The sequence below is a fragment of the Pelodiscus sinensis genome, chromosome 1 (genome assembly GCF_049634645.1).
Source record: "Pelodiscus sinensis isolate JC-2024 chromosome 1, ASM4963464v1, whole genome shotgun sequence".
In the NCBI taxonomy this organism is placed as follows: domain Eukaryota; kingdom Metazoa; phylum Chordata; order Testudines; family Trionychidae; genus Pelodiscus; species Pelodiscus sinensis.
In genome coordinates this window covers 37458093-37484007 of record NC_134711.1, presented here as the reverse complement: position 1 = coordinate 37484007, position 25915 = coordinate 37458093, and the positions used below count along the sequence as shown (strand labels likewise).

Below are 25915 nucleotides of genomic sequence, written 5' to 3'. Positions count from 1 at the left end.
TGTTAGTCTTTAAAGTGCTACATTGTCCTGCATTTTGCTTCAAGTACATTTACATTACATTCAATAATAGAATAGAACCCGCGAACAGCTGCTTTGGCAAAACTGGGTGACCAGGTAGGTCCCGCCTTTTCTCTCTGCGCTCTCTGCTGAATTGGAAGAGGCGGGGCAGGGGATGCCCTGATTCTTCCAGGCTCCGGCAGATAGTCTGAGCTCTGCCGGGTTCCCCTCCGCCCCCACGCTCCCAGCCTTCTGGTCTGTTGTTGTCCGCTGTGTTCATGAACCAGGGCCTGCCCCGCCCCGCCCCTTGCTGTGACTCTGTGTGTGCAGCGACATTGGCCCTGGGCTCGCATTTCTGGCTACCTTTCTACGTGCCCCTCCTCCTTTCTCCCCTCCTCTTGCCGCTTACCCCTCCCTCTGCCCCTCCCCGGTCCCTCCTCCCTGCCCCCCGCCGGCGGTGCCCGCCCGGCGCTTTCCAGCTGGAGCGCTCTGGCGGCTGAGCTGGTGCTGCTGCTGCTGCTGCTGCGGCGGCGGCTGGTGCTGCGCACAATGTCCGCGCGAGGCGGCTTCTACAAGCAGGAATTGAACAAGACGGTGTGGGAGGTTCCCCAGCGCTACCAGAACCTGACCCCGGTGGGCTCCGGAGCCTACGGCTCCGTGTGGTAAGTGCGCGCCGCGGGAGAGCTCGGGCCCCTGCCGGGGAGACAGCTCCGGGCTCCCGCCCCGGCCAGCGAGAATTGCCCTGCTCGCCTAGTGGCTGGGCGCAAACAACTCGCGGGAGCCCCTTTGCACGGCGGGTCGCTAGGCCTGGGTTGGTATCGGCGAGCCCGGGGTGGGCGTGTTTGTGAAACGCCCAGGATGCGGGGAGGGGGGGAAGGACTCTGTCAATGGGCTGCTCTGTGTGGTCGATGCGGGGTAGTCAAGCGGGGCTGGAGCAGTTTGTGCAGCGGGGCTGCTGAGGGCCATTGATCCAAACTCTAATCCTTGGGTATGATGGAAACCACTTCAAGCCAGGAAGCGCGGCAGCAATTCCAGCGCCCCTAGTTAAGCACCTCTGGCCCATAGGGTCTTTATATGAGTATCTGCTATGGACCCAATAATGCTATAGGCTTGCTCTTCCTCTCTGTACGATGCACAGGGGGTTGCTCTGTGTGTGACTTCCTCTTCCCCGCCCCCACTAGGGTTAGGCGAAGGGAGAGGAGAGCTGGGGTTGAGCGCTCACAGTAATGTTGAGCTCTGGAATTCCTCATGGGTTGCTAAGGGTAACCTGGGTCATTCCTTCTGCTGAAAAGAGGCTTCCCCTCTTTTCCCCTGTGGATTTAAGACCTTCCTGATTGCTGAGCAGCATGCATGAATTAAAGTTTGCTAGGATGATTCTTTTATTCACACTGCAATTGAGGGGAGGGCAAATCTGGTGCATTCATTTTAGGGGGTGGAGGTAAAGGTGACTGGTGCTATCTTTCAAACAACTTAATATTGCTCTCTTTAAATAAAACTTTAGGTGAGTAAATCACCGGATCCACTGTTTTCCCCCTTCAGTAGCCTTCTCACTAGTTGATATAACACTGTTGCATCACCTGAAACCTTCACCTAAAATACCTCAAGGCTCATTTAAAACTGTTTCTAGGTGCAGGGAGACAATGACGAGTTTGTTTACAGAGTCTATTCATCTGTCAAAGAATCCTTCATGTTATGTGCACATTTAGCTGAATTAAAATTGCAACACTGCCAAGGATCTTGCAGAGTCATTGTCTCTGTGAATCAGAAATAAAACCTGGCTGTTTCTTTAGAATGAGGCAGAAAAAACTAAGTGTGTTAGAGCTCAGAGATCATTTTCATGAATAGCAAAGTTCTTGTTAATGTTATGAAAAACTTCACTGTATTTTGTCATGCCTGTTTCAGGGATACTTTGTGACCCATTGTCTTGCCTGCAATTCACTTGCTCCATATTTGTGTCTATCAGGGATACTTTGTGACCCATTGTCTTGCCTGCAATTCACTTGCTCCATATTTGTGTCTAAATAATACCTGTACTCACATTTCTCTGAGTTATGTGATTTTTGACAAACAGATTAATCAGAGGGCCAGCACAAAAGTGGAGAACAAAGAAATAAATAGAATGATATATAATGTTAAACATTATTTGAGGTGACTAGTATGATATATGGAAAAGCACACAGGGATCAAATTCTGCTCTGATTTATACCCCAGATAGCCTCATTTGGCCAGATTCAGTTGTTGGATGACTATATGTACATTTGTAAAGCAGAGTTAGAAATAAAGGGTGGGGGAGATCAGATGGTTTTGTGCTGGTATTGCTCAAAATGGGCTTGGTATAAAACAAATGATTTGCAGCTCCTTTTGCTAGGTATTTATTTAAATGCTTGGATGTTGTACTGGATTGAAAATTCAATCTGTGACCCACAGAGATTAGTCTCCACTCTGAAGAAACATTACAAAGCATATAGTTTCAGAAGGGTAGTCATGTTAGTCTGTAACTGAAAAAACAACGAATAGTCCTGTAGCACCTCAGAGACTAACACGAATATAGATGCTTCAGGGGGTAGCCAAGTTAGTCTATTACAGAAAAAAACCAAAAAATGGTCTGGTAGCACTTTGTAGACTAACAAAACATGTAGATGGTATCATGAGCTTTCATGGGCACAGCCCACTTCTTCCGATAACTGGAGTTAAGGGGTCCAGGGTACAAATAAACAGCAGAGAAAGAGAGGGGATGGGAAGGGAAAGAGAAGGAAAAAAACGGGGAAAATATTGTCAATTAGTGTGTGTCTGTTAAACGAGTCTAATAGAGTGGGCTCTAAGTACCCAGTGCTTAGCATTTTATGTCATGAGGGTGTAGAATATAGCGGCTTATCCAGATCAGGCCTTGATTTGTTCAGGCCTTGATTCCAGGTGTCAAACTTGTAAATGAAACCAAGTTTTACAGCTTCTCTCTCAAGTTGGGTTTTTAAATTGCTTTGTAATAATATAGTCACTTTTAGATCCATTAGTGAGTGCCTGGGCAAGTTAAAATGTTCCCCAACAGGTTTCTGTGTGTTACCATTTCTAATATCTGATTTGTGTCCATTAATCCTTTGTTGTAGAAACTTTCCAGTTTGGCCAATATACATGGCAGAGGGGCATTGCTGGCACTTGATGGCATCGATCACATTGGTGGGTGTGCAGTTATATGAGCCTCTGATGTGGTGGCTTATGTGGTGATGTCACTTGCATAGATGTTTGGACAGAATTAGTATCGGATTGATTGTAGGGGTGGGTTCCTGGATGAGTATGGTAGTGATGTGCTGCGTGGTTGCTGGAAAGAATATGAGGTTAGTGGGTTGTCTGTAGGCGAGGATTGGCCTGTCCCTCCAAGGCCTGTGAGAGTGAAGGGGTCATTTTCCAGGACAGGTTGTAGGTTGTTAATAATGTACTGGAAGGGTTTAAGTTGGTGAGAGTAGGTTCAGTGGTGTTCTGATGTTTTCTTTGTTGGGCCTATCTTGAAGAAGCTGATGTCTGGGTACTCGTCTGACTCTGTCAGTCTGTTTTTTCAATTCCCCAGATGGGTATTTAAGTTTTAAGAATGCTTGATATAGATCCTGTAGGTGTTTGTCTCTATCTCTGGGACTGCAGCAAATCCAGTTGTATCTTAAGGCCTGGCTGTAAACAATTGATTGGGGAATATGTCATGGATGGAAGCTAGAGGCATGTAGACAAATGTAGCAGTCGGTAAGTTTCTGGTGTAAGGTGGTGGAAATGTGGCTGTCGTGTAATTGTACTGTAGTGTCAAGGAAGAGGATCTCTTTTGTGGATTGGTCCAGGCTAAGGTTGATGGTGGGGGTGAAATCTCTGTGGAATTCAAGGTTTCATTCCCATGGGTCCATATGATGAAAATGTCAATGTAGCATAAGCAGAGTACAGGTGCTAGGGGGCAAGAGCTGAGGAAACGTTGTTCGAGGTCAGCCATAAAGATGTTGGCATATTGTGGGGCCATGCGGGTGCCCGTAACTGTGTTGCTGACTTGAAGATATTAGTCCCCAAATTGAAAATAGTTGTGGGTGAGGACAAAGTCACAGAGCACTGTAACTAGGTGTTCAGTGTTGTCATCAGGTATAGTGTTCTTGATGGTCAATAATCCATCATCGTGTGAAATGTGGTTATAAAGAGCTTCTACATCTATGATGACTAGCATGGTGTTTTCAGGAAGATTACTGATGTTATATAGTTTACTCAGGAAGTCGGTGGTGTCTCAAAGGTAGCTAGGAGTAAGGATGCTAAGGACTAGGAGTTGACTAGTTGCTCCCCCTCTCCCCCTTTTCTGCCTCTATTACGTAGAAGCAACAAAGGAGAGGGAGAGGGGATACTTCAAAGCAGCAGTGCTGCATGGAGCCTGGGATCATCTGGGGAGCCCCTAGCTGACCCTGGTCTGTGTGTGGCATTTCCGCGGAATCCGGAGTTAGCTGGGGAGTCCCCAGCTGATCCCGGGCTCTGTGCCATGCTGCCGCTTTGAAACCGTGCCGCTTTCCCACTGTGGACTCTTGTACATTTCATAGTCGGGCAGCCCAGGGTCAGTGGGAAGTCCTGCTGACTCTGGGCTCCACTGGGACGCTTCCTCTTTGAAATGCACAAGAGCTCCTGCTGTAAGTGTGCCAGTGCCTGAGATGATGGGTCATCTGGGATTTGCAGGTTTGTGGATATTGGGTAGCAGATAGAAAACTCTTGGTCAGGGATTTGGGAGGGTGTTTGTGTAGATTTTGTCCTGAGTTGTAGCAGGAAGTTTCATGAGCAGGTGGTTTAGGGTTTGGGGTTTTTGGAATTCTTTAGTGGGATCAGAGGAGAGAAGCCTGTAGAGTCTGGTGTTGGTGAGTTGTCTGGCAGCCTCTTGTTCATAATCTGTTCTGTTCATAATAATCACAGCACCCCCTTTGTCAGCCTCTTTGATTATAATGTTAGAATTGTTTTTGAGGCAGTGTATAGCAATGCATTCTGCATGGCTGAGGTTATATGTTACATGATGTTGTTTACTGACAACGTCAGCCCGTGCATGTTTGTGGAAGAAATCGCTGTAGAAGTGAAGACTCTCGTTATAACTCTCAGGAGGGATCCACCAAGAGGCCTTCCTCTTGTGGGGTTGGCGGGTAGGAACTGGAGGGTCAGCGTGTTGTTCATTGTGTGTTGGAAATATTCCATAAGACAGTGGCGGTGAAAATGAGCTTCCAGATCTCCACAGAACTGAATCATATTTGTGGTGGAACAGAGAGAGAGTCCCCGAGATAGGATAGATTCTTCAACCAGGCTAACAGTGTGGTTGGTTAGGTTGACAATGTTGCTCAGTGAGTTGGGGTCCCAGAATTGAAATACAGTAAACTTCCGATAATCCGGCACCTTTAGGACCCAGGGGGTGCCGGATTATCAGATATGCCGGACTGTTGGAAGGGGGGATATGAAGGGTCTGGGGTGGGGTGGGGTGGGATGCCACCCCAGACCCCTCATAGCCCCCCCTTCCGATAGTCCAGCTCTGCCCCAGGCATCCCCAATTCAGCAGCTGCTGGTCAGTTTCAGCAGCGGTTGAATCGGGGACGCCTAGGGCAGAGAAGCTGGTGAGCTGCCGGGTTGGTTCCATAGCGCTGCTCCTCGGCGCTGCGGGACCAACCCAGCAGCACCCCAGCTGCTCTACCCCCAGCTTCCCCTATTCAGCTGCTGGTCAGTTTCAGCAGTGGCTGAATCGGGGAAGCCGGGCGCAGAGCAGCTCCAATTGTCCGGCAGCCGGAGCACTTCTGGGTTCCTGATGGTGCCGGACCATCAGGAGTGCCAGAGCATTGGATGCCGGACCAAAGGAGTTTTACTGTATTCTGAGGCATATAGGAGTTTGGATAGTTTATTGTCCTTTATCTTCTGATGGGAGGTGAAGCATATAGAAATCCAACATTTTGGTGTAGGGTTGCCATTGGACTTCAGAGTGTACGAGCACTGCACAAAGAACTTCTGTGGAGGCTTTATCCCAGGCCTTGCACCCCTATGTTGTGTTTTCACCAGATAACTCTGCATGTGTAGGCTGCACAGTCTTCCTTAGCTGAGCACTTTGTATGGATGAACCTTCACCTATTCAAATCAGTGGATGCTCTATTGTCAACTTGGTTATGTGCAAGATCAGGTCCTTTAAGCTTAGTGTAAAAGGAAACAAACGAGATATGGTGTATGCGGGTTCCATAAGTTTCAAAGGGTCATAACTTACTCAGATCAAACCAAATTTCACTATAATACTCCACAGCATTTCTTCTCACTTAGGTCTATTTACATGATACCAAATATCTACTTTCAGTGCCCAGCCATTTATCGTGGAGAGCTGGTTTTGTTTACATTTTTAAAAGGGTGCAAGGATTTTTATATAATGGAAACGTTGTTTTAAATTATTTAGTTTTAAACCTATCCCAACATTTGTTTGACATATTAGTCCAGAAAGTGAATATTTCAGGAAGCTATATGTAGCAAATAACGAGATTAAAATAGAAACTATTATGCAGCTTTAAACTATGATTACTTTTGATATAGTACAAATAAATTATCAGAGTAACTAACATAGCGATGTTAAATTTAGCTTTATCGACTAGTTGATAGAAATTCCATCGACTAGTCGATAAGTGGGGGAGCCACAGTGGGGTTAGCTCCTGGCCCCGGGAGCTAATCTTGCTGCTGCTCTGCTTTTTAAAAGTATAAGAGCCAGCAGGTTCTTAATGCATTTAAAAGACTGATGCGTAGTGCTGGGGACCGAGCATGAGCTGGGACAGCTGATTCCCGGTTCGTGCCAGGTCCCCCCACTATGCTTCTTCTTTTTAAATGTATTAAGAGCTTGCCTCTTTTTTCATTTAAAAAGCGGAGGTGCAGCATCTGAGATTTTGGTGTGAGCTGGGAATTAGCTGATTCACGGCTCATGCCTAGTCCCCGCTACCCCTCTGCCTCTCCTGCCCCCTGTGGAGACAGTGCTGGGGGGGATTGGTTTTTAAGCCAGCTTCCCCAGCAGCAGGGGATAGAGGCAGCAAGGGGGCGAGAGAAGTGACTAGTCGAGGGACTAGTCAGTTACATCCCTACTCTGACACCAATATCATGCATTTTAGCATCCTCGATACAGATCTTTTCCTGGAAGAAATTCATATACATTAAACATCTAGGGTTAAATCCCAACTTCTCAGTGGCAAAACTTCCACTGACTTCAGTGGAGCTAAGATTTAATCCCTACTCAGTGAGTTTTTTAAAAAAAAATTGATTTAAACACATTTTCTTTTTCTTTTCTTTTTTTAATCCCCTTTGCTTCCTCCCTGTGTTTCAGAGAATTTTGTACTATCCGATCATTTGGATGGTAAAGACATGCACTGAAGTGAATGGCGAGGTGTATTGCCATCTTGTTTCTGTTCTAGGATCAATATAATAAAATTGGACTGTGTCATGATTACAGGGCAAGCTTTGTTTTCAGTCATTTTTATCCCATTTGAGTGTACTTCTCAACTCACTGGCCTCAACTCTAAGTGGCTGGGTGTGATACAGTCAGTTGTCACCCGTGGCGTCTCCTGTGGACTGCTGGCCAACTTCTAAACAAGACACAAAATCCCAATGAACCCTTTCTGGTGTATGAAAGAGTCCAATAAATAAGCAATCTATTTGCCCTCTATAGGATCTTCAGCACCAGCTCTGGCCCCTTTAAATTCAGCATGTTGTGCAGGCTCCCAAATAAGCCCTGTCTCTTTGGGGTTTATACTACTTTAGCTGTGACTGGTATGGGAACCTGGGCCTGCCCACTTCCAGCCCAGTACCATGTACACAGCAGTCATGTACTGCTGACTTCAATCCTTTGCTGCTATTTCCCTGGGCTTCATCCTACCAGACTCTTTTTTTTCTCTGGCCTTATCTCAAGGCCACTGCCCTTTGGTCACTCTCTCTCTCTCTCTGCAGTCCTAGCTATGTAATTTCAGCCATTGTCAGGCTCCTTTGCCCAGAGAGCAAGCTGCCTTTTTTACTCCTCTGCTCACATCTGAGATTTGACTTGCTAAGGCCAGGTAGCTCCTTCTGTCAGGGCCCTCCAGGCCTTGATGGGCTGTTGCTAATTCCTCTAATCCTTGGAGAACCAAGCTTCTGTGGATTCCAAAGTGGCCACTTCAGAGTGGCCTCTCTAAAGAATCCACTTTCATTACTCTGTTTCTCCCACATGGCTGCTGTCTGGGATAGGATGTAGCACGGAGCTGCAAAGGCCAGGTCCACCTTACCGCAGGGAGGCAACAAGGAAAGGTTCTGATAGCCCCAGAGCCTTTCACTACCATGGCGAGCTACACACAGAATATGGACAGTTTACTAGTCTTACTCTTTACTGTGGCATGTTTCCATACCTCAGTGCAGTGCCAACATGCCTTTAGATGGGCTATTTGGATTGAAGCCCCACCCTGTTTCCCAGCCTTGCTCACCCAGCAGGCCCAATTAAGTTTTCCCACTTTTAAAACTTTTCCTTCAGGAGTCTGACAGCAGCTGATTTAAGTTACTCAAAGACAGCTTCATCACAATAATGCATTATTTATTCATCCAAAGATACACTGCATGCAGAGCAAAAGAAAAACAGAACAAAAGCCTATATGCATATTTTCCTATACTTGCACCTTGCCAGCTTTTGTAATTGGCTATCAGCTTCTGTAATTGAGTTCTACCCAGTTAACTGCATCTATGGCTGGGCTAGGCACAGCACAGACGGCCATCTGCAGCAGACTAGCTGGAGCCAGGGAGCTATTCCCCAATCAATAGCTACCCTGATGTTTCCTCAAGGAACCTTGATATTCTTTATGTTAGCACCTTATTTTAGCCATTGTTTCATTTCCTGTTGGTTTTCTTCTTACAGCCTCTTTTGATTTAACTCCACATATTTAGGCAGATAATATCACGCAGGTAAACTGAGGTGTGTGTATTTTGTTTTTAAAAACACAGTGTACTCTTTCATTTTCCTTAGACTATAATAAAATATACACTGATTAAGAAAAGCACTTACACACATGCTTACATCTCATTGACTTTAATGAAACATAAGCATTTGCTTAAAGTTAAGCTTACATGCTATTCCTGTAAGGATCCTTTCCTGAATGGGGTTTTACTTTGTTCTCAAGCATTGGAAGGAAAGGCAAAAGTAATAGTATTAAGCCTCCCAACTTCTTAAATTTAAGGTCTTGATCCTGTGATTCTGATGGTTTGAAAATCAGGTTGGGGGTGCAGTGAACTGCAGGACTGGGGCTTAAATTATACAGCAATAGCTTACCAAACTAATTTAATAAATTGTCACAATGTTAAGAGCAGCAAAATTGCTTCAGAAACCATTTAATAGTGTTGGAGGAACAGCGGGGGAGATTGTAGGTATTTTTTAAAATTATACAAAATGGTTAGACTGATGTAAATGGCCTTTGGCTAAAAATAGAATCCCTCCAAAGCTAAGATTTATTTTTTTTTATCTGAGGACTTTTAGTCCACAGCACCTTTTCATGGTAGTTTTCAGCCATTGCAAATAGATATTTCTAATGGAAATATTAAATCAGCATTAATTACAGTGACACTAAAAGTATAATTTCAACTTTAAGTCAAATATCACTGCAGTAATTTGTATCATTTGTAAAACTGCCAGTGTATTTGAATGTTACAGGAATACAGAAGCAATCATGCTTCATAATAATACACTCACTTTTTGTATATAGATGTATTTAAAAGCCAAAGACTTGAAGATCTGCAAGAGTGAAGGTTCAGATTCTGCAATCAGCTATGCACCAATGCGGTTTTGCAGAGATAGTTGATTTAAGTGGACTTTGTACAGTCTGAAAGGTGCACTCATTGGGATCCCTTTGCAGGATTTGGGCCTACATTCAGCCCTGGTGATAGTTAATTTCATTGTCTTCATTAGAGGCGCACCTACTTACATCACAGCTAAGCCTGGTTCTCGGTATGGTTCTGCTGATATCTATGTTGGTTCTGATGAGATCTGTGTTTTAAAGAGGATAATGATTTTCACTGAAGATGACTATGCAAAGCTTTGTAGTGAATTGCAAGATATGGATCTTATTTATAGGCGTTTTAGACAGATTTCAAAGCAAGGCTGGCAAAGGAGGTAGAAAAACCATCTCTCTTGTAGCAAAGGGAGACTTACTCCTGAGCAGGCATGTCCAAAGTCCGGCCCGCGGGCCAATTGCGGCCCGTGTTCCGGTTTAATACGGCCCCACAGGTAATTTGGCAATATCTATCTTTTATGGCCCCCAACGAATCCATATGTATTGAGATGAATACATTGTAAAATCTCAGTTAATGTCAGTTGGTCTAAATCAGTTATAAATATATTTGGACACAACATGTATACTTGGTGTTATGTTCCTGTTCATATTTTTTTAACTTAAAAGTTGACAGACAACCTTTATTACCAATAATATGTAATGTACTTTACAATGTTCCTGACATATATTTCAGCTTCCTGGATTTTTTTTTTCATCTGGCCTTCAGATACGAAAGGCAGAGTGATTTAACACCTGTTTAGATTTGTCATCCATGTGACGAAATGAAAAGTATGCCGTTTGCAATAAACTTTGCATAAAATAGTTAATTTGCATTTAATTTTAATGGTTCAAAGAATGTCAGGCAAAATGGTCGGCCCTCACGCATGTTCACTTCATCAAATCTGGCCCTCTTTGAAAAAAGTTTGGACACCCCTGCTCCTGAGCATTTGAGTTTTTTCTAACACATTTTGCAGAGGAAATGGTAGGACTCCTGCCCGAAGATAGGCTCAAAACCATGGGCAGTCAGTGATGCAGGCAAGAGAAGGCACAGCCTTCCCAAAACTGCCTATATGCCGTCCTGCCTAAGGCTGGGGCTGCTGCTGTGGCTGCCCCACAGCAACCCTGGCTCTCCATTAAGGATGTTAAAATGTGATTACAGGCAGTCCCCGAGTTACGCGGATCTGACTTATGTCGGTTCCGCAGTTACGAACGGGGCTTTTTTTGCCCCGGAGGACGGGAGCAGCGGGACAAAGCCTTGGAGCACGCCCGCATCGGGACAGCCCAGGCGCGCCCCCCCCGCCCCCCGCAGCAGACCAGGATTTTTTTGCCTACCCCTGGGGTAGAGCAGCTGGGGGCTGCCGGGTTGGTCCCGCAGCGCTGCTCCGGACCAACCCGGCAGCACCCCAGCTGCTCTGCCCCAGGCGTCCTGATTCAGCCGCTGCTGGTCAGTTTCAGCAGCGGCTGAATCAGGACGTCTGGGGCAGAGCAGCTGGGGTGCTGCTGGGTTGCTCCAGTAGCGCCGAGGAGCCGCGCTACTGGAGCAACCCAGCAGCACCCCAGCTGCTCTGCCCCAGGCGTCCCCAAGTCAGCCGCTGCTGAAACTGACCAGCGGCTGACTACAGGAAGCCCGAGGCAGAGTTGCTCTGCCCCAGGCTTCCTGGAATCAGCCGCTGATCAGTTTCAGCAGCAGCTGACTTGTGGACGCCTGGGTTTCTTAAGTTGAATCTGTATGTAAGTCAGAACTGGCGTCCAGATTCAACCGCGGTTGAAACTGATCAGTTTCAGCAGCTGCTGAATCTGGACGCCAGTTCCGACTTACATATAGATTCAACTTAAGAACAAACCTACAGTCTCTATCTTGTACGTAACCTGGGGACTGCCTGTATCTGGTTCGTCTATATCAACTGTACTATTAGTCGATAAGTGCTGCTGTGCAGAGCTGCAGCGGAGGTGGCTCCAGGATCCGGCTCCAGAGCCACCCACACTGCTACTCTGCATTTTAAATGTAGTAAGAGTCGCTGGGCTCTTAACTACATTTTAAATGCAGAGGCGCAGCAATCAGCGTGTGCTGGGACTGCTCAGTCCTGGCTCACACTGAGTCCAGTAGCCCTTGTTTGCAGTGGACAGGACTGTCCGTGGTGAGCAGGAGCTGGTCTAGCTCTGGCATCAGTCTCTGTTCACGGCAGCCAGGGATGGCCATGGGGAGGGGCTGCTGCCTGAGCAGCCCCTGGCCTTGAACAGGGGTTGCTTGTTGGCAACAGCCCCTGTCCACGGGAGGCCCAGCTCCCCACTGGGACTCCTGCAAACAGGGGCTACTTCCCAGCAGCGTCCCCTTCCCCCCCTTGCTCTCTCTTATAGAGGCAGCAGGGGACACAGACGGCACCCCAGAGATGGTGCTGGGGGTGCTAGAGGCAGCGGGGGTGGTGGGCGGTGGGAGAGCTACAGAGAGCAGGGAGCGAGCAGGCATTGCTTGAGTCCTTGCTCACTCCATGCTTTCTGCAGCACTTCTCTGGAGGGCTCTTGTACATTTCAAAATTAGAAGCACCAGCAGTTTCCCTGAGGTGCCTCTGCGTGCCCTGTCTCCCGTGGAGATGGTGCTGAGGGGAACTGCTTAAAGCCAGTCCCCCCCCCCCCCAGCACCTGCTCCTGCTCCTGCTCCTCCCCCTTGCTGTCTCTCTCTGACAGAGGCAGCAAGGCGGGGGGAAAGCAACTAGTTGAGTGGCTATTCAACTGTCCGATAAGCATTGCTATCGGATAGTCAACTAGTCGCTTATATTCTTACTCTCCATGTGACCAGGAAGGATCAGGCTGGGAGGGGCTGGGGCTTGGTTCCAGGGGCAGGGCCTTAGACAGAAGGGGCTGGGCTGGAGCTTGCCTTCCCCAGCTGGGCTTTCACCCAATGCCATGCTCAAAACTGATTTGTTCCCTTGAGTTTGCATTTCTGTTTCCTGGTAGAAATTGAGTGACACTCCTGACATGGAAAAATGAACTGAACAGAGCTTGCCTTCTTTCTGATCTTTCACAGCTCTGCCATTTAGGGGTTTGATAAAATTTCTCCTGCTCTCATTAAGTCTTTCCTAGTTCATGGTGACTCTTGATACTAACATGGCAGGATTCTGATTGCTTGGGGACCTTGAATTATAGTTTTGTTCTTATTTCTGTTACTACAGAGTCTAAGGGCCCCTAGTCACAAGCTCGGACTCCACTGTGTAAGACAGTGTACAAACGCTGCCCCCGTCCTCTCTGCCAGGAAGAACATGGAATCTAAATATGGGACAAGTCTGCAGATTGATATGGACTTACAGAATACACAATGAAACAATAAGACAGTGTTGGTCAGCCTGATGGTCAGTGATCACTGCACTGTACCCTAACTACTGTCATATTTTTTGTAGGCATCATGGTAAAGGAGAGTTCAAGGAGGGTTTTGAAGAAGGACAGTGCATTAGTTATTCAGATGTTTACTGAGAGCTGCTCCCAAACATCTGAAAGAAAGCATGAAGTTGCTTGTTTGAAACTTTAACAAGTGGGATGTGGAGGCTGGCATTGTGTCGATCAGAGGTGGAAATCAGCATCTCACTAGTTGTTAAGAGATGATAAACAGAGTGGAAACAGGCTGTCTAGAATGGAGATCTAGGAGGGGAACTCTAGACAGTAGTTGCAAAGAGCATGATTAATGAGCTTAGCAATTACAGGGAGAATGCACAGGAGTGGCAGTTGGAGAGGCAAGTGACTTAAGAGTAAGTTAGGAGGCAGAGAAGGGTGTGGCTGCAGGATCTGGATTTGTGCTGGTAGGAAGAGTGGGGAGATTTGGATGAAGAGGAGCATGTAGAGGGGGAGAGTAACAAGGATATGGAAATTTTAACAGTGAGGGGAAGGAAAGGAGAGAAGGAGAAGTAGATAGGTGAATGGATGACCTGAGGCACCAAGGATGTGATGAGAGCCATGGTGAGCAGCAGATGGACAATGATTACAAAGAAGAAAATGTCTGAAAAATGCTGTGCAGGTATGAGGGGTGGAGAGATTGGGATAGAATTGGCTCCCTGGTGCTAATGATACCAGACCGCTTGAGTGCTTTTCTCAGGAATGGGAAGGAGGCAACCAAGTTGCATGGATCTGGGTGGGATGGTTAGGTCATTGGGTGGCTCTCTAGTGCTTGTAGCAGGACTTTTTAGAGTTCTGGTGGAAAAAAGTAACTATAAAAATGATGCTATGGGGAAATACAACTTCAGCAAAGGCAAATACAAAAAATGAGCACATTTTTTCTGGAAAAAGGAAGTTAATTCAGCCTGCTATTTGGAAATGGAGCAGTTTCCTTTCCGTTTTCTGCATCATAACTATTAATAATGTTGTTTATTGTTCATCTAGTGCTGAAACAAGCCTGACAGTTTACAGATAGAGTAAAAGATTGTCCATTGTCGCAAAGACCTTTAAGATTTAACATTTGGCTGCATGTAGCTCTTTGCAAGATCAGGGTATACATTTAGGCATAATGACCAACGTTTTCTAGACTCCTAAGTCTATATTTAAAGCCTAAGTGTGTGAATTTGAAAAGTGCCCAAGTGACGTAGGAGCCTAAGTCTTACAACTGAACATTTTTATCATTATGGAGAGAGCAAACAAAATATGGGTGATATTTAAAGAAAAAAAGGATTCTGGAAATGTAAATGAGATGGTGGGTGCTTGCTTGGATTGATGGCACTATTTTAAAAAAAGTAAATTTTGTGTGTAACTTAGAAGTTGACTATTTTAATTATAGTTTTGTATTCCAGAATCTATAGCTACCTGACAGTTTTGGGGGGGGGGGTTAGTGAAAGGTGGAATAAAAGGCACCTTGATCTTCAGTAGTATATTATTGTTTGATCTTTGTGACTGTGACAGATGTTTATTATTTAAGCACTGGCATTCTACTCAAAAGCTTAAGGTACAGATCCCACATTGTGCCTGTACTAACAAAGCTAACTGTTCCAAGTCTAAGCACATGAGTAACTTTACATGTGTGATTGGTCCCAAAGACTTCACTTATAATGTCTGTAATGGTTCCAAAAAAAGTATTTAGTGTGACTACTCATGTGTAAAGTTACTCTGTTGAGGGGCGACATTCCCTGGGAGGCCCCTCGAGCTTAGTCCCTTCGCTAGAGACAATATGCCAGCCAAAGTCAGTTCCCTAGTCCCTTATACCAGGGTTATTACTGGCCAAAGTCTATTCCCCAGTCTCTTATATTATGAGCTTCAGAGGGGTAGCCGAGTTAGTTTGTAACTGGAAAAATTTAAACAACGAATAGTCTAGGAGCACCTTAGAGACTAACAAAACATGTAGATGGCGGTATGAGCTTTCGTGGGCAAAACCCACTTCTTCAGATGACTTATTCCCCAGTCTCTTATATTATAGTTAATACGGCCTACTGGCCAAAATCAGTTCTCAAGCCTTTTTTATACCAGGATTATTACGGCCAGTTGGCCAAAGTCCCTTATATAAGGGTTAATACGGCCCTGAGGCCTAGTACACAGGGGTGTAGGCCTCTCAAGCCAGCTACGGGGAGGAGAGGGGGGGACCCAGGCTCTCCCACTCCTCCGGATCCCAGCCCAGAGCCCTGTAACTCCCCAACGTGGGCTACTTCCTATCAGAGTCCGCTGGCTGTCTCTCCTGTGTCTTCGCCGGCCTTGCAAGTGGTAGCTCTTGGCTGAAATGCTGGTGGACGTTCTGGTAGCGCCTTCTCTCCAGAGGTCTCTCAGAGGCTCCCTCCCTGTCAGCAGTCAGCCCCGAACGAGCTGCCCCAGGGCTCTTTATAGCGAGGTTCCACTGTGAGCATGCCCAGCAGGGCTGTGTGGGAGGGGCTCTTTCACCCAGTAGAGCAGAGCTCACTCCCTGTTCCTCCATGCAGGGTTGATATATCCCGTCTCATACTCATGTGCAGGGGTCGACAAATTATGGAAAACCCTACTCGCCAGACAAAAAAGGGACTCGCCACCCTCCCCCACAAAAAGTGTTTTTTTAATGGCATAAATTCCTAATAAGAATAAGAACAGTAATTACTAATAAGTTATTAATAAATATCTTATAAACCTCTACCTTTTCTTTCTGCTGCCATGTCTCCTCCCCTTGCTCCATCAGCTCCCCTGGTGCCTGCTGCCCCCCAAACCCACACCCTCTGCTGTCCTGATTCCTGCCCTTCTCACTGCCCTTAGCCTTCCCCCGTCTGCCAGCCCTTCTCTCTGCCCTGTGCCCACTCCTCCAGTAGCCCCACTCTGATCGTGTGAGCTACCCCTCCTCATCCCCTCTCCTAAAACCTCCCTCTACACACCTGCCCTGCCTCTCTCCTCTGGTGCTGGTCCCTCCCCTGCAGGTGTCTGCCCTTCTGCTTCACCCCCAGCATCCCTTGGCACCTGCACCCTCCTGGTGCCTCCCCCTTCCCTCACTGCCCCTGCCCCCTTTGCTCTCTTTTTCCCTGATACCCACCCCCTCACCATCCTCTGCCCCCATTTCCCTCATGCTCCTGTGCCCTCACAGATGCCTTGCTCCATCCCTGCCTTCCTCATGCCCACCTCTTCTTTCAAGCCTTCTCCCAGCACCTCCCTCTCCCCCTCCAGCCCCCAGTGCCCTTACCTTCTCCTCTCCCAGCATCACCCTGTTCCCCCTCCCACTGACACGTCCCCTCCTGCCCTTTTCCTCATTGTCTGCACTTGGCCCCCTGGCATTTGTCTCTCTTGCACCCCTGTCACTTGGTGCCTTCCCCTTTCTTCTTCTTCTTCTTCTTCTTCTCCTCCTGGCCTCCTCCCCTCAGCACAAGCCCCTTCCCCATATTTTTCCACCCCCCTCTCCACAGCCCAGCCCAGTCCAGCCCAGCCCTTTCCCCTCCCCAGGGGCCAACTGTAGGTTTTTTGCTGCCCCAAGCAAAACATTTTTTGCCCCCTCCCCTTTGTTGTTGTCTCTTACACATGTTTGCATTTTGCAGTGGGTTTTTTTTGTTTTCTTTTTTATCCTGACATTTTAGCCCTATAAATAGCAAATAGCATTTTCATTCATTTTTTTCCATAAAGGCAAAGACGCTTCAAGTGAACTCCCCCTTTCACTCACTGCTGGGTCACAGCAGCCTTTTCCCTGCCCTTTCCAGCCCCTTCCTATGGGCAAGCACCCCTCACTCTCGACCCACAGGGGGAGCAGGGTGCAGGGACAGCACAGAGCCAGAGGGGTGCAGGGAACAGTGGGGGAGTACGGGGGTGGCGCGGGGAACGGGACGCGGGGAACGGGAGGGGCAGAGGGATTGAGGTCTAGGGGCAGTGCAGGGAACGGGCAGCACAGAACTGGGGGGGCAGAGATCGGGGGGAGCAGAGTGCAGGGGTGCGGTGGAGGCACGGAGAATGGGACAGGAGGGGCAGAGGGATCGGGGTCTAGGGGCAGTGCAGGGAATGGGCAGCACAGAGCTGGGGGGGCAGGAAGGGCAGAGGGATCAGGGTCTAGGGGCAGTGCAGGGAATGGGCAGCACAGAGCTGGGGGGCAGGGATCGGGGGGAGTATGGTGCAGGGTGTAAGGGCGGCGCAGAGCCAAAGGGTCGCAGGGAAGAGGGAGAGCAGGGGGTCCAGGGTGCAGGGGAGGCGTGGGAAATGGGCAGCGCGGAGACAAAGGGGGGCTGGGGCCGTGGCAGGACTGGAGCCGGCGGGGCGGGCCGTGGCTATGCCACGCGCCGCAGCCAGCTCCCAGGGACACGTGGCCAGAGCCAAGCTGCCGCAGCCCTTTAAAATCAGCGGGCCTAGGTCACGCCAGCGTCCTGGCGTCCCGTCCTGCCTCCTCGCGCCGAAGCTGCACGCAGGCAACCCGGTGGGAAGAATCGCCACACTTTCCCCTTCCCAGCGACGCTGTGCTCCTCTGCTGGCCGTACCTCCTGTGGTGCGGACTTCGGCCAGCCCGTCATGATGACCCACCGGGCCAGTCTGCTCCTGCACTCGCCAGCTGGAAAAATCTACTCACTGCAGGCGAGTGCATTTGTCAAGCCCTGCTCACATGAATAAATGTTTGAAGAATGGAAGCCCTGACAGACAAAGATTAAACTAAATCTCTCCAGTAGCTAAAAGGTTGAGTATAATTAGTACATTAGGTAATAGCTTTATACTGAAACTATTTCAGTAAAAACAATGAGGAGTCCTGTGGCATCTTAAAAACTAACCAAATTATTTGGGTTCCAACCCATGAAAGCTTATGCCCAAATAAATGTTTGTGTTTTAGGTGCCACAGGACTCCTCATTGGTTTTTATATTGAAATTAGTTACCATTTGTAGTGAAGAACTGTGTTTCTTTGTTAGTAAACTAAGGAGACAATTAAATATAAAAATGTTAAGAAGCCGAAATGTGCAATTTTATGATATGCTTTATACAGGATAGGAAGTGTAAGTTAATATAATAGCTGATACCTGCTTTGGCATTCAGATGCTAGCTGTAAATTCATCTTAAATAATTGGCATTGTTTGTGCTGGAACTAAAGTAAAGCTGAAGTTCTTACATATCTTATAAGCAAGGAAAGTTGGAACAGTATCCAAATGATATATTAGGGTTTTATAGTGATGCGATACTGCTCTGTTTATCAGGTGATCTAAGGGTTGTTCCTGTAGCAATGAGATTAGTATGTTGTTTCGCTGCAAACTATTACTCATCCTCTCTCCTGTTGTCTAGCTGTCTTTCATATTTTTATATATTTATTCTTATGCATGTACTTGTGCATAATTGTGTATTTCCTAGTAGACAAAGAAGCACTCTGTGCTTTGTCTGGTAAATCGTCTCTCTGAAAGTTGCATTCACTAATGTCTTTGAACTGATATAAAATAATAAAGCATTAGTTTGGGGGTGAGAGATCAAGGGAATACTTCAGTTCCCTGTGTTTATGTTGTGTGTTGGCACTGCTTATCAAAAATTGACAATGGGAAATGCTTGCTTCTGTAAATTAGGACAGGAATTGATTCTGCCATGTTGCTAGCTGCTCTCGCAGCAAATTTCCTTGTGGTTGGATTGATGGCGCATGTGCTCTTTCCCAAGACTATGCTCCATAATTCATTAAACAGTTTCAGAGGAGTAGCCAAGTTATTCTGTAACAAGAAAAACTTTAAAAAACAACAAAAAATCTAGTAGCACCTTAAAGTCTAACAAAATATGTAGATGGTAATCATGAGCTTTCGTGGGCACAATCCACTTCTTCAGATGACTGGAGTATTAGAAGTCCAGATCCAAGATTAAATAAGGAAAAAGGGGGAGGGGCAAGACAGCGAGTAGATAGTTTAAGTAGTTACAAGAGGCTGATAAGAAAAATTGGCACCGCCATTAAACAGAGGCTGCTTTAAGAGCAGTCTCTTCTTGGTCCTTTCCAAGACAGTGATGTTTGTAAATTTTGTATGTAAAATAAAATCATTAGTTTGTCCTGAACTGTTTCAGAAGCACACCGAAAGAAACCAAAAATTCAAAGTGATCATGTAATGCAATTGATAAGCATAAATCACATAAACCAGACATTTTATGTATACATAGTTGGATTGCCAATCCCACACTCCCCCCAACCTGAAGCAAATACTTAACAGCAGCCACACATCACACCTAAGATACACTCAGCCAGAAACCTATACCTGCCACATAGCGCATTGCCAACTCTGTCCACAAATCTATAGAAGTGACACCATCACAGGACCTAACCATATGAGCCACAACATCAGGGGCTCATACAACTGCACATCCTCTAATGTTGAATGTGCCATCAAGTGCCAGCAATGATGAATTGGGTTTTACCCAAGAAAGCCCATGTTTCTATATGAGAGAGAGAGTCTCGTCTCGTCTCTAAGGTGCCACAGGGCTGCTTGTTGTTTTTCTAAGTTGAATGTTTATCAAGCTACTGAACTGAAGTGGGGGAGAAGATGTTTATCAGAATTACGGATCTTCCTAAGCCCTTGTTGAGAATGCCCAAGTTAGAGAAGACGTTCATGTGCCAGGGAAAGTATGAGAGGAGGTTCATGCATTGGCACAAATAAGGTTAGTTGCTAGGCAGTGCTCTGCAGTAGATGGCAGTAAGTGTTAAACCACCTGTGCATCCATTTCCTTTCTCACAAATGTGCAAAGTTTAAAAGCACTAGAATGTAAGTGAAGCATAGGTATTTCTGAAGAGAGATGGGGTGAAGTATTGGCCCATTGAAATTCATATAGCTCATTCATTGACTTCAGTGGGATCAGGATTTCACCCTCGAGTTTGGGTCCAGTCCTCAATGTGCTATTGAGACATGTGACTATATATTTCTCTTTAGGACTCGCTCCTGTCCACATTTTTCCCTTTTCCAGTAATGAAAAACCTAACCACAAAATAAATCCACTTTCCTTGCCTGTACTTCTGAGCCCAGCAGCCCATGTCTAACACCCCCACCCCCTTGCTCTAGCCACACATCAAATTGTGGCTTCCATGTCATCTTAAATAACTGCCTCCTCCCTATTTGTCAGGCCAAATCTCTCATCATATCATTCTGCCTGTTCCTCCTCGCCAGAGATGCCAGCCTTCTCCTGTAACTGCCTGTGCTTTCTTCCATTCTTCCCTTTAGTGGTGCAGCCTGTTTTCTGGAGTGCTCTGCAATGCCTCTACCTTCTCCACCTTTAAATCCCTCTTGAAGATCCAGTTCTGTGAGGCTTACAAACTGACTATCTCATGATTGACTCACTCTCTGATGCCTACAAAAATTGTGCTGATTAAGTCTATTTCCTCTTTCAGTGTAACTGATTAAAACAAATTCATCTGCTTTGGCCTTTGCTGAGTTTCTGTGTAATCTGACATAACTTGAGCTGTATAACCTTACTGACATTGCCCTGGTTCTTCTGCCTCTACTTTTCCATGTTGGCTTTTTTTGCCCCCTTTTTGCGTCTTGTCAGGAAAAAGGTCCTGATCTTGCATTGGGCGTCGGATGAGTAGACCTCCACTCTACATGGAGCTCTATTCAATTCAGTGAGGTGCCATGCAAATGTGGAGTTCCACCCACAGGAAACACAGGAGCCAATTATTCGCTTGTAAACTACTTTTGGCATCTTATTTCTTTGTGGGGGAGCTCTTAACACAGTTTTGGGAGCCATTAAAATAGTAACTAATAATATTTCACAGTATGACTATTTACTATTGTCATCTCACTCTTACACATACAGGCAGTCCCCGGGTTACGTACAAGATAGGGACTGTAGGTTTGTTCTTAAGTTGAATCTGTATGTAAGTCGGAACTGGCGTCCAGATTCAGACACTGCTGAAACTGACCGCCAGTTCTGACTTACATACAGAATCAACTTAAGAACCCCAGGCGTCCCCAAGTCAGCTGCTGCTGAAACTGATCAGCAGCTGATTCCAGGAAGCCCGGGGCAGAGCAACTCTGCCTGGGGCTTTCTGTAGTAAGCGCTGGTCAGTTTCAGCAGAAGCTGACTTGGGGACGCCTGGGGCAGAGCAGCTGGGGTGCTACTGGACCAACCCAGCAGCACCCCATCTGCTCTGCCCCAGACGTCCTGATTCAGCCGGTGCTGAAACTGACCAGCAGCGGCTGAATCAGGACCTGGGGCAGAGCAGCTGGGGTGCTGCCGGGTTGGTCCAGTAGTGCCCACGGGCGCTGCAGGACCAATCGGCAGCGCCCCAGCTGCTCTGCCCCAGAGTCCAAAACAAAAGCCTGGTCTGCTGGGGGGGGGGGAGCACACTAGCTGCGCCCCCCCCCAGCAGACCAGGGACACGGGGAGCAGAGCCGCAGCGGCAGCGGGGTGCCGCGCCTCTGAGGCTTTGCTCTGGCAAAGCCTCAGAGGCGAGGGACCCCGCCACGGCTGCGGCTTCAGTCTGGGTGCCTGTGGTCTGCTGGGGCTTCAGTCAAAGCGGCAGCAGCGGCGGTTCCCCGCGCCTCTGAGGCTTTGCTCTGGCAAAGCCTCAGAGGTGCGGGACCCCCCCGCGGCTGCGGCTTCAGTCCGGGTGCCTGTGGTCTGCTGGGGACCGTCCCTAGCAGACCACAGGCACCGGGTCTCAAGGGGCAGCAGCAGCCCAGCAGACCAGGGGCACCGGAGCAGCTTACGAACGGGGCTTTCTCGCCCCGACTTCCGGGGCGAGAAAGCTCCGTTCGTAAGTGCGGATCCGACGTAAGTCGGATCCGCGTAAGTCGGGGACTGCCTGTACTATTGAATTTTCAACAAGTTTTGTGCTCAGTAAAAGGTTTGCTGCAGGGGTTCTCAAACTTTGTGATACCGCGACCCCCCCTCTAAATTGCTCGCAACCCCCCGGGGGTCAGGATCCACAGTTTGAGAAACACGGGCTTACTGTCTAATAATGTGTTAAAGATTATCTCTTTATGCTCCTGCTGTTTCCAGCAACTGTGGATTATGTTATCAACACTTTCAGTAGACAACTTCACAATTTCTTTTTAGCTGAACTGAATTTATTTTAGTGGGAAAGTAAAAATGCAGAGATGGTATTCAATAGGTAAACTAGTGTTTCACTATTGATGAGCCACATAAGTAGTTTTCAAATGTCCTGTGTATTGTCAGGAAATGAAATGTAAAAGAACCATTGTTTCCCCTTATTGCAGTATTTGTTTGGGGCTTGCTATTTGTTACAGGCTTGCTACTGTACTGAAAATTAAGTCCCTGTTCCTTCAAATGGTTATATACATGCTTAACTCTATGCCCTCCCACTGATGACAGTGAGTTGTTCAAGTGTTCAAAATTAAGTGCACATTTAAATTTTCGTGGGATTGAAGCCTTAATTGCATGTGCATGCATTTATATTGGTGATTCGTTTATTAGTAATGGCTCCTGAGGCAACTTTTTTATTCTTGATGGTGGCTATTTTGAAATTTTAATTTGGTATCAGTAGATCTCTGAAGGTGTCACAGACCATGTAAATACTCACTAAACAATAATTAATATTTGCCAGACTGCATGGCAGCCTCCCTATAATTAGTAAAGGCTCCAGTCTGTCTACTAAGGACTGCAGTTGAAATCCTTATATTCCCTAAGAGCATCTTGAGTTTGGGCAGGGGTTGGAAAGCAAAATTAATGAAGCTAATTCTCTGGTTATTTTCCATACCAGATGGGGACAGGGTAATACCTAGGGATGATCAATATCATTAGGAGTTGATAATTTGTTAGTAAGATTGCAAAAGTGGTATCTTTGAATATTGGAGGTTGTCTCCAAATAACTCTCCTACCAGAGATCAATGAGTGAGTTTCAGGTGATAAAGCAGGAAATAGAATCATAACCTTTGGACTGTTACATTATGAAGCCTTGCCTATTGATGCCAGGGTATTTTTAATCTTTTTAAAATTGTCTCTTAGTTCAGCTTATGATACCAAAACAAGACAGAAGGTGGCAGTAAAAAAGCTTTCAAGACCTTTTCAGTCACTAATTCATGCAAGAAGGACCTATCGGGAGCTTAGGTTGCTTAAGCACATGACACATGAAAATGTAAGTGAAGAGTTTTACTTTCCATTGTGTTTCTATAGATTAAAGTTTATAAGTCAAAGTTTAACTTATTTTGCCTATGCTTACAGTGGTACAGTATATTCCTGCCCTTCCAAGAAAATGTTGCTGTTACAGGAATTGATCCTAAATCCATTGAAATCAATGGGAAGAATTCCATTCACATAAATGAGTACTGATAGACATTAACAAAAGTTTCTTTTGTTGGAAGTGTGTGGCTATACTAGAAGAGAAAGACACGATAAAGCATCAAACCCAAATAGAACTTAAATCTGCATTTGTCAGTTTGGGAATCTATAGAGTGGACCTCACTATTCTGGCACCCTCAGGACCTGAGTGGTCCCGGATGAGGGAATTTGCCAGGCCAGGGAAGGTTACATGCCTCTGGCCCACTCAGCCTGCAGCCCCTTTCTGCTGCCAGCTCCTTCGGCCCGCTGCTGGCCGGGCAACACAGCTGCTCTGGCCCCACTGCCATAGCTGCTGCTGCTCCAGCCCCACTCCTAGCATGGCAGCACGCAGCCCTAGGTCTGCTGCTGCGGCAGCAGTCCCGCTGCAGGATGGCAAACAGCCTCGATTGAGCTGCCAACCTGCTGCGGCCCCAGATAGGCTTCCCTGCCGGGCTGCTGTGACCAAGGCTCACTACCTGCCGGGCCAGCACGCAGCCCCACTCAGGCTGCTGCAGCACAGCCACACTGCCGGACCAGCACATATGGGTTGCACCTGCCCCACTACCACGGCCCTGCTACCGCTGCCTGTCTGCTGAGCGCCTAGCCCTGCTACCACCAGCCTTGCCTTTTGTGGGGGGTTCTTAGTTGCTGGCCTCCTGGCCTGGCACACTCTCGTTCAGCAACATTCACAGTCCTGCTGAACCACGGATGTTGCCAGCCAGATGAGAATCCCAATTTATGGAGATGCAAAGTGTTCTGAGAAATTAAAGCCAGATTTTGTTCTCATATATGCTCATACAGCTCTCACTGAAGTTAATGGGAGTATAATGTACTTATCTGAAGACTGAGTTTGGTCCTTGACCTAATGCAAGCTGCTGGGATTTAATGGCTGTGATTCAACAAGGTATTTAATGTGCGCTTAACTTTAAATCCAGTCACATCAATTTCAATGGGACTGCCAATTTACTTAAAGTTAGGCAGGCACTTAAGTACCTTGCTGAATTGGGATCCGAATGCTGTGAAATTTCCCAGACTTAAACTAAAATTAAAATTATGTAGTGATAGGCAATTACACAATACATATAGCTGAGAAGAGGTGTTACAATAGATTGAAAAGTATGTGGAGAGGGGAGCTTACATTTTTTATTTTAGTAAGTATGTTACAAGAAAACATGTAAAGTATTACTTAAACTTTAAATGCAATCCCAATCATACATTACATGTTCTATAATGGGAGATTAGGTCTCCTCCTTCTTGACTTTGGATTGTCTGAAGTCTTGTTCCATTTTTTCATAAAGTAATGTAATATTTGCCCTTAGAGATAATTTTTCTTCTAGTGGCAAAAACAAACAAAAAACAACCATCTCTATTCAGGTTCGTTCAGCTACTATTCTGGTTTTGTTATGTTTTCAGGATGAAACCATGTTGTTCATATGCATAGTTCCAGGCATTCTAAGCACAGCCAGCATAAATGATGTGCCATCTCATGAATTTCTGAAATAAAAAGGAAATCACCTTTTCTGTTTCAGGTTATAGGATTACTAGATGTTTTTACACCTGCAACTTCAATAGAAAATTTTAATGAAGTGTAAGTAAAATTTTAACATCAGTGTGACTAATTGGTAAGCTATGAAGACAGACGCTGTGATATTCCTGGAAAACTGACACACGCTTTTCTATTCTAGCTGCAGCCAAAGTGAGCTTTGAGAGACTGAAACATGCCTTTGGTTCCCTTTTCAAAAAAGGGGGAATGGGACTCTACCCAGGGAATGGGATTTTATTGCCTGACATGTTGTTTGATACTGTATGTTCCTCTAAATTTTTGGTATACAGGCAGTCCCCGAGTTACGCGGATCCGACTTATGTTGGATCCGCAGTTACGAACGGGGCTTTTCTCGCCCCGGAGGACGGGAGAGGCGGGACGCCCAGATGAGCTGCGGTCCCGCCGCCGGGGCCGAGAAAAGCTGCTCCGCGTCTCCCTGGTCTGCTGGGGGAGGGAGGGGGGGCGCGCAGCTAGAGTCCCCTCCCCCCCAGTAGACCAGGCTTTTCTGTCCACGACGCCTGGGGTAGAGCAGCTGGGGCACTGCTGGGTTGGTCCCACAGCGCCGCTTCTCAGCGCTACTGGACCAACCCAGCAGCACCCCAGCTGCTCTGCCCCAGGCGTCCCCAAGTCAGCCGCTGCTGAAACTGACCAGCGGCTGACTACAGTAAGCCCGAGGCAGAGTTGTTCTGCCCCCGGCTTCCTGGAATCAGCCGCTGATCAGTTTCAGCAGCAGCTGACTTGGGGACGCCTGGGGTTCTTAAGTTGAATCTGTATGTAAGTCAGAACTGGCGTCCAGATTCAGCCTCTGTTGAAACTGATCAGTTTCAGCAGCGGCTGAATCTGGACGCCAGTTCCGAGTTACATACAGATTCAACTTAAGAACAAACCTACAGTCCCTATCTTGTACGTAACCCGGGGACTGCCTGTATTCATTTTAACCTTGTTTTGAGGTAAAGTGTTTAGTCT

General features: G+C 46.8%; 1 protein-coding gene across 1 annotated transcript in view; it reads left to right on the top strand.

Annotated features, from left to right (window-relative positions):
• Positions 1 to 354: 354 nt before the first annotated feature.
• The window catches only part of LOC102462429 (mitogen-activated protein kinase 11), a 57629-nt gene continuing 32068 nt past the window's right edge, over positions 355 to 25915 (top strand). Inside the window, exons 1-3 of the mRNA XM_075928230.1 lie at positions 355 to 659; positions 23095 to 23224; positions 24936 to 24994. Coding sequence (XP_075784345.1) covers positions 547 to 659; positions 23095 to 23224; positions 24936 to 24994 — 302 coding nt within the window. The 5' untranslated portion in view covers positions 355 to 546. The remainder of the gene's footprint in view (positions 660 to 23094; positions 23225 to 24935; positions 24995 to 25915) is intronic.